The sequence below is a fragment of the Sardina pilchardus genome, chromosome 16 (genome assembly GCF_963854185.1).
Source record: "Sardina pilchardus chromosome 16, fSarPil1.1, whole genome shotgun sequence".
Classification (NCBI taxonomy): domain Eukaryota; kingdom Metazoa; phylum Chordata; class Actinopteri; order Clupeiformes; family Clupeidae; genus Sardina; species Sardina pilchardus.
The window spans coordinates 12,875,113-12,882,858 of record NC_085009.1 but is presented as its reverse complement, the minus strand read 5'-3'; the positions used below and the strand labels follow the sequence as shown (position 1 = coordinate 12,882,858).

Sequence of the window (7,746 nt, the reverse complement as noted above, 5' to 3'; positions counted from 1 at the left end):
CAGAAACAAACTGAAACTTTTCTCTGAAACCACACAAAATATTTATTAATTAAAAAAAGATACAGGAATGTTTTTCATCTTTTTTTGCAGGTACATGTTCTTAAATCTCTTTAAAAAGGTAAACATTTTAAGTGCAAAACCATTGCTACTGATATTAAATATGACTTCACAAGAAACAGATAATAGTCCCTTGTTCTTTTCTACAGCACACAGTAGACACAGAATAATAAGCAGTAGTTTGTGTGTTTTTAGTACTTAGTTCATAAGATAATAATACAGCCGTGTTGTTCAAAGCCAGAACTCAGACTTTGAAATGTCAGCAGGATCTGTGTGTATTTGTGCTCTTTGTTTGAGCAGAGACAATGATCTCTTGGTCAGGCATAAAAAATAATCATACAGTTCTGACTGTAAAAACAAACAAACAAACAGACAAAAAAAATGCAACAGAATTTGCCTGATCAATGGCATTTTGAATACCATTCTTGACTGGTCCATCGCTACTGTCCTCGACACCGACACAAGCATACGAGTCAATGCGGTAACACTTTTCCACTTAAGACAGCAACAGAGACAGACAGTGCAACTGCCAATAAACTGGAGAACTAGAGAGCTGTACAAACTGAGTGTTTTTTTTTTGCCAGGAATGGTTCCTCCCTGTGTTGATGTGAGGGGGAAGGTTATGTGCTGCGCGCAATCCGTATCATGTGGCAGGCATGACACAGCAAATGTCCGTCCAGGGGGAAGCACTGGGATCCGGGCTGATCAGAGAGCTGCTTCCTACATTCCTGCAGAGGGGAAACGGAGAGACACACCTCAAGATTACAGTTCAGCAGATCACCACGTGATGCGTCGTCTACATACATCTGAGTGTACATCTGGTATACATCACACCTGGTGTTTACATGGACACTTTAATGTTTACTGCATGGTTACCTCCACCCTACTGTGTGTGTGTGTATTTCCCTTATTCACCTGGAACATCAGACCGAGCCTACTAGTGACAATGGTGCCTCACTGCTGTGCACCAAAATGCACCTCGTCCCACAGAAACAAATTGTTCAGGGATAAACCTTCCACCGTATGTTCTACAAACCCCGTACAAATCTCCTAAACAACTGAAATAATTTGTCATGAATAATGTACCAACTTCCTGTTTTTTGTACCCCTTCTCCAGTGTTCAAACTGCATTCTAGTTTTCAAAATGGCTGCCAGGTGAATAAGGCAAATAGGACCATTAACATCAGGAAATGACTGAGATTTGGGGACACAAACTGGATTGATATACCCTTTCTTCCAAGTTCCTGTCAAGGGTGTTTTTGTTCAATTGTGATACAGGTACACTCAAAATGTTAACCCCAACACGGCATTTGAAAGGAGGACCAATTTCACAACTGACCTCGCAGTGGTAGCACTCAAAGTGATAGTCTTTGTTCATGGACACCACCCTAAGAATCTCCTCACTGCCCTGCAATACACACACACACAAAAAAACAATCAAAAATCAATATCAGCGATTTGAGAAGAACAATTTTGCAAGTGATCACCAGCACATTCACACATGAAATCCATCATTTATGAACACACTCACCTCAGTAGGTAAGATGGGTTGTAGACAGGCAGCACATTTAGGAGCAAAAGTCCTAAAAAAAAGAAAAATGAAAAAACAGACACAGGCATGATCACATGCTGCTGCTGTACTTCAAACCACAAGTGATCAGATAAACACCAAGACAGGGTCAGACGCTGCTTAGCCAAAACAGCCTTACGACTGAAATCTGTGTCATGTCAAATCACCAGTGACTATCCCTCCTGTCCCGAGAGAACATCAGATGGTGTGAGCGTTATCTCACACCGTTTACCTCCATGTGGGTCAAGCTATTGTACAAAGCAGCCTTCTTAGACTACATCTAAGAGAACATTCAGCTTTGATTGTATGAAGTAGAGGGTATTTAAGATCATTAACTGTGAAGCACTTTGGGTCCACTCTGTTGTATTCTCTGTACACTCTGTACTATTACTTGATTTGACTAGACTTGACTGAAGAATGGCCGTTTGTACCTGTTGTAGTCAGCGACACAGTAGACATGGTTGAGGTAGTCTACTGTGAACGGAACCCCGTCCAGGGCTTTAGAGCACACGATGCATCTGAAACAGCCCGGGTGGTACGAATTTCCAAGCGCCTGCAGAATCTGATCAATTGAAGACAGACCCAAAGAGGACATGAGAAAAAGAAAAAAACACATACAACTAAACACACTCAGGCAGTAAGCAGTTCAAGTAAAAAAAATACATGAATTTATAAAAAAAAAAACCCATAAAAACACTCATACACACTCACCTGCTCTAGGATAAGGTGGCCACACACATTGCATTTCTCAGCAGCTGCCTGGAAACCAGAGAACTGATAGAAGAAATAAAAGAGAGATAAAGGGAGTTTAGCCTTGTTTTAACTGCAGGGCATTGTAATAATGGTGATTGTACAATAATATTGGCTATATTTATTATGAAGACATGCAACATTGGGTGAGGAATCAGCCAAGTCTTTACCATGTAGTCCTCTTTACAGTACACAGAGCCATTGACATTGTAGAAGTCCTTGTTCCGTAGGGTGCGACCTGAAGCGGAGGCAGATAGAGTCAGTGTGTGGTTGACGTGAGAATGCTCTTTATAGACCTAAATCCAGGTCAGACCATCTCAAACTCGTTTGCCCAACCCTTGCCCATTTCATGGACAAACACGACCAGCCTAATTTGAGTCACTGGAATTCCTGAGTAATAATACCGTTTAGAGTATTCAAAATGTTTTCCCCCCAGGGCTCCCGACTTTCATAATATCTTCCAACCTATAATTTCTGAAGTCACCATTTACACAACCAATCTGCTGGGTTATACTGTATCTAGACCTACATATATGTTAACACAAATACATGAACATGAATTACAAATATTGCACACACAGTCTTTACCACATTGAAAGTTTGTCAGTCTATTAAAAAAAATTCACTGCTCATCTATAAACAAAACTATTTAAAAAAAAAAAAAAAAACAATCCCAGTCAAACAAGTAAACTCAGGATCAGAAGTATAATTGCTCCGCACGAAGGAGTCACTCACCACACGAGACGCAGGTGAAGCAGCGTGTGTGGTACAGGCTATCCAGGGCCTGGCAGGCGTTGTCCGCCCCGTACACCCCTTTCCCACACTTCACACAGGGACCTGAGGGAACAACACAAGGGTCAACACTCTCCACTTGGCTTTGACTGATGAATGTGGTGCGGTTCATTGTTTGCTTCTTCCAAATCCCACATAGAAGCACGGCTATTTTTAGTTTATTTACAGAGCGAGATTCTCACTGGCACAATAACAAATAAGGCCCTATGAGACTTCATGAAACACTTAGCTTAACTAATATGGAATTCTGCCTGCACCATTAACAGCCCTTAACTTACATATTGCAGGCTGAATAATCACTGCTCACACACCACTCCAGTTACTGGCATTGACATTGCCACCGCTGCCTACACATACACACACAAACACCCACACACAGCCGTTCGCTCAGAGCGGTTTGTCACACAGAACCACCCCATGAAATTCCCCGGCTACTCTTCAGAGAAAACCTTCCCTCAGGACTCAAATACCTGTGATGCAACGCACACGCCAGCACATGCCGCCAGGCAACACACACACACACACACACCTAACCCCGTGCAGTGTGCACGCACACACACACACACAAACACACACACACATTCATTCAGCTTGGCTTCATGCCAAAGACGAACACAAACAGTCCCTGAACCCTCACAGGCAGTCTGGCTAAATAGCTTGATGTTTTTAAAGGCAGTCTGTGGGCATTACTCACTCCTCCAAGCCAGTAAAAAAATTCCCTGGCGACGTTGGTCTTTTTTAGGTCCATTCTGGACTTTTTGGTCACATACTTGACTTTGCAGCCCCCTCACCCATCTCTCAATCTGACTCTAAGACTATGTTTTAGAGAAACAAGGATTCAAATAGGCATTTATGGTCTTCTCAATCTAATTCTCAACAATAAATACCAAACTAAAATCAACAGAGTGGGGAGTTGTTTGTGGAGGGAGGGTGGTTTAGAGTTGATGTCTGGTACTCCAACCTTGATATGTCTTCTGGATTTACTGGCTGTATCTGGGGGGGGGGGGGGGGGGGGAGTGGGTGGAGGGTGCTCACTGTTCCTTAACCTCCTTTGAACTTCTTTCAGCTCAGCCTCTTTGGCTTCTGGTGGCAACCACTAGTTCTCCTCGTCCTCTGAGTCATACCCCAAGATCACATTCTCCCCACCTTAACTGGCATCACACACAAATTAGTGCGCACACAAAACAAGCCCAGAGGGGACTCGTCAGGCGCCTATGACAACTTACCAAAGAACTCCTGCCGGCTCTCCACGGACTCTCTGGCCCCTCCTGGCTCCTCCTGGACTTTGTGGGGTCCACTTGTGGTCTGGTGACTGGACGCGGTGGTGGGCGTAAGCGAAGGCTTGGGCGCCGTGATGTGGAGGTCCTGAAGCGTCAGGCCACCCATCAGATCGTCCCCCTCCAGGGCCGCGTCCCTCAGGAGGAGGCGCGTCAGCTCCTGCTGGTAGCGCACGCCGGGGAGGTCCGAGAGCCGTGACGACCGCTCGGCCTCGCTCGCCGTCGGCGCCGGGCCCGCCCGGTGTTCGCCCCAGCCTTCCGCCATCTTTCCGGTGGTGGCCGGCGGGTACGAATGGCGGTTCTCCCCGGCCATCGCTCCCTCCAGGTAATCCCACGCCTCCATGGAGGCATGCGAGCAAGGCCTGCCTGCCACGTGGTGAGGGTAGCACTGCCCGCTGGCGACGCCGGCGAGCTGGGCGCTGGAGAACATGGGCGGCAGCGGCCCGCCGGAGGGCATGTGGCGCGAGTCGTAGCCCAGGCTGATGCCGCTGGTGCGGTTGCTGCTGCAGCGGCTGCCCATGGGGCTGACCCCTCCGCCGCCTCCGCCGCTCGCCGTGCTGCTGGCGAAGCTGGAGCGAGGGCTGGCCAGCAGCGACTCGGCCTGGAGGCTGAAGGACGAGCAGGGGCTCAGCGCCGTGCCGCCCGGGGGGAAGAACCCGCCGCCCATGCCCATCCCGCCGCCGCCGCCGCCGCCCACACCCATTCCCCCGACCCCGTCCAGAGCCCGCTGCGGCGGGTGCGAGAGCGAGGCGGGCCGGACGCAGTCCCACGGCTCTCCCCCGGAGCTCAGGCGCTTGTAGAAGAGCGCCTCCTGCAGGGAGAAGCGCTTGTGGCGCTCCGGCTCGGGCATGAAGCCCGGCTCGGCGAGCGAGCGCGGGCACGACGGGTGGGAGGAGGAAGAGGAAGGGTACAGCGGCGGCATGGAGGGGGGCGGCTGCGACAGGAGCTGCTGGCGCCGCACGAGCTGCTGCAGCTCCAGCGAGTAGCGCCGCTGGTTGAGCGAGGCCCGCGGGCTCAGCCCGCACGGCATCTGCTGCTCGCCATCGCACCGCACGGGCCCCTCGCAGGGGCCTCCCGACCGAACGTCCGACACGCCCTCCGAGATGTAGCACGAGGCGCGGTGCTGGGACGACGGGCGGCGCAGCGGTGCCAGGGCCACTGGGTGGAGCTCGTTCAGCGGGCTGCATTCTGCGGGCACGGCCACAGGGGCAGCGCTGGAGGCTGTGGGCGAGGGAGAGACTCTGGTAGAGGGCCTTCCGCTCAGGCCGCCCGTCTGAGTGCCCACATCACTGGAGCTTGTGGTGCTGCTGCTGCTGCCATGTGTGGCTGTACCAGTAGGGGTGTTGCTGCGGTTGCTGTTATTATTTGTGTTTGCCAGTTCATTCTTCTTTTTGGAACTGGAGAATTTCACACTCCCTGAATCTGTCAGTTTCAACTTTGTCAACAGTTTACTGCCAAGTCGGTCCATGATAGACTATAGATATATAGATATATATTACGTTCTGAATGAATCAACAGGTATAGTTTTGGAACTATACTAGCACGTTAATAAGATACAAAATTACGCCACTACGCAATAAATTAACCTACAGTGTGCGTACAACAAAGATTCAAGTATTCCTACAGCAGAAGAAATGCTTCGGACCAGCAACATAGAATGTAGAAAACAGACAAATTTCTCTACAGCAGACAAAAACAAACATTTCCCATATACCTTGGATAAATAACACGACTAGGGCATTTTACCAATGATTACAATTCGGATAACCCATGCAAAAAAAAAACGCCCTTTAAGGTACAATCATGATGTTTTTGTTCTAAGCAGGCTTGCCATAATTTATGTTTAAAGCAGTAGAGATAAAGAGCTGCCTACATGCCCTACCTGATGAGAAGATCTACCTGTAACACGTTAACAGCAGTACAATAAAGACAGTTAGAAAACAAACACAGAAGTATTGTTACAGTATTTATAGTTGTTGGTAACTAATTACGGTATTTAGACGCTCGATTTCTACAAGTTCCTCACGCATAGAACGGTCCATTTGCACACGTTGAGAACTAGCGGTCACATTAGTGAAGTTGTAACGTTACGCGTATTTTCGAAGCTACAAGAGCCACTTCATCTGTGCAGCACCACTCCACTTCATGATGTTTGCGTTGAAAGTTCGCGGTTCCAAAACAGTTTTTCTTTGGTACTAGTCGGTCACTTTTCTGCAGTCAAATAATGAAATGTTTCCCCACAGCTCTCTTTTCCCTGAGATCTTTGTCGTTGTGCTCTGCTGTTCCTGAGCACAACCCGTCTGTTCACGGCTAGCGGGGTCCAAAAAGAGGAAGAGAAAAATGTCCTTTTTGATACAACTCTTCTTCGAATGCTTCTTGGTAAATGATATTCGGTAGCTGCCGTAATCCAAGTCCATATAGATGTTATAACATAAGGAGTAACGTAACTTCAGCGTTTTCCAAATGTTTTGCCACTTGCCCCCATCCCGTTTGAAAGAGGCAACATTACTAAAAACGGCAGGTTTTCAGAAAACGAGGAACAAGGCAACAGAATGAATATTCCTCATGAACATAAATCCTTGAACGTTTTAATCTTACACTCATTCTGAAATCTAAATGTCTGACATGGATCGATATGATCGCAATTTTGCCCAATGAAAACTTACTTATTCTTTCTGCCTTCCTTTCTTTCTTTCTTAAATTAACTACCTCCACCTCCTTTCTTTCTCACTGGCTCTTTCCCCAACCGGGACACCTTTCGTGCAGGCAACGCGGATGAAAACGTATCAAACACTGTTTCGTCACACATCCTAAAGTTTCCTTGTTGCGTCTTCGTGGGTAACCAGAGAGGGTTGAAACGAAGCGGAGTTATCACGGATCTTTGTAATAACCTGGGATATGTAAGGATGGTGGCACATTTTGCAGCCAGAACCAGGGGAAATGTACGAGAATGGCAATATTCATTTAATTGAGGCTAGTTATTTTGTCATTAAAAGACAAACGTGGCATCAATTTTCTCTAAGTAGATGTTGAACAGAAGAATACGTCTGTTGAGCCATGCCCACTCTGTCCACATTGAATGTAAATCACAGATCTACTTTTTCGCGCTTTTAGTCTGTGGAATGTGCGGAAGGATCATGCCAGGGCTAGTCTGTCATTGTGGTCTGGCCGCGTGTGTTCTCTGGAAAGGCAACAATGTATTCGTTTCTCCTGAAAATACCACTCGTTGTCCCGTAGTTACCGGTACCATAAATCCCAATGCAAAGTGGGCATTCAAGTCTACGTGGTCAGAACCTACAT

General features: G+C 47.4%; 1 protein-coding gene across 1 annotated transcript; it reads right to left on the bottom strand.

Annotated features, from left to right (window-relative positions):
- Window positions 1-23: 23 nt before the first annotated feature.
- Window positions 24-7,199, bottom strand: ajuba (ajuba LIM protein). The gene is made up of 8 exons (XM_062516482.1): window positions 4,396-7,199; window positions 3,113-3,214; window positions 2,548-2,615; window positions 2,339-2,401; window positions 2,059-2,189; window positions 1,589-1,640; window positions 1,397-1,465; window positions 24-785 (listed from the first exon to the last, which is right to left on the bottom strand). The coding sequence occupies exons 1-8, from the start codon at window positions 5,912-5,914 to the stop codon at window positions 678-680; spliced, it is 2,112 nt and encodes a 703-aa protein (XP_062372466.1). The 5' UTR covers window positions 5,915-7,199; the 3' UTR covers window positions 24-677.
- Window positions 7,200-7,746: the final 547 nt, after the last annotated feature.

What these genes read in the sequence shown, in the direction of transcription:
- ajuba (XM_062516482.1), bottom strand. Translation starts at nt 5,914, where the DNA reads ATGGACCGACTTGGCAGTAAACTGTTGACAAAGTTGAAACTGACAGAT. An exon ending in ACTGTAAAGAGGACTACATG is followed by an intron (nt 2,402 to 2,547) that starts GTAAAGACTTGG and finishes TTCTTCTATCAG; the next exon opens with TTCTCTGGTTTCCAGGCAGC. An exon ending in TTGAGTGCTACCACTGCGAG is followed by an intron (nt 786 to 1,396) that starts GTCAGTTGTGAA and finishes TCCCCTCTGCAG; the next exon opens with GAATGTAGGAAGCAGCTCTC.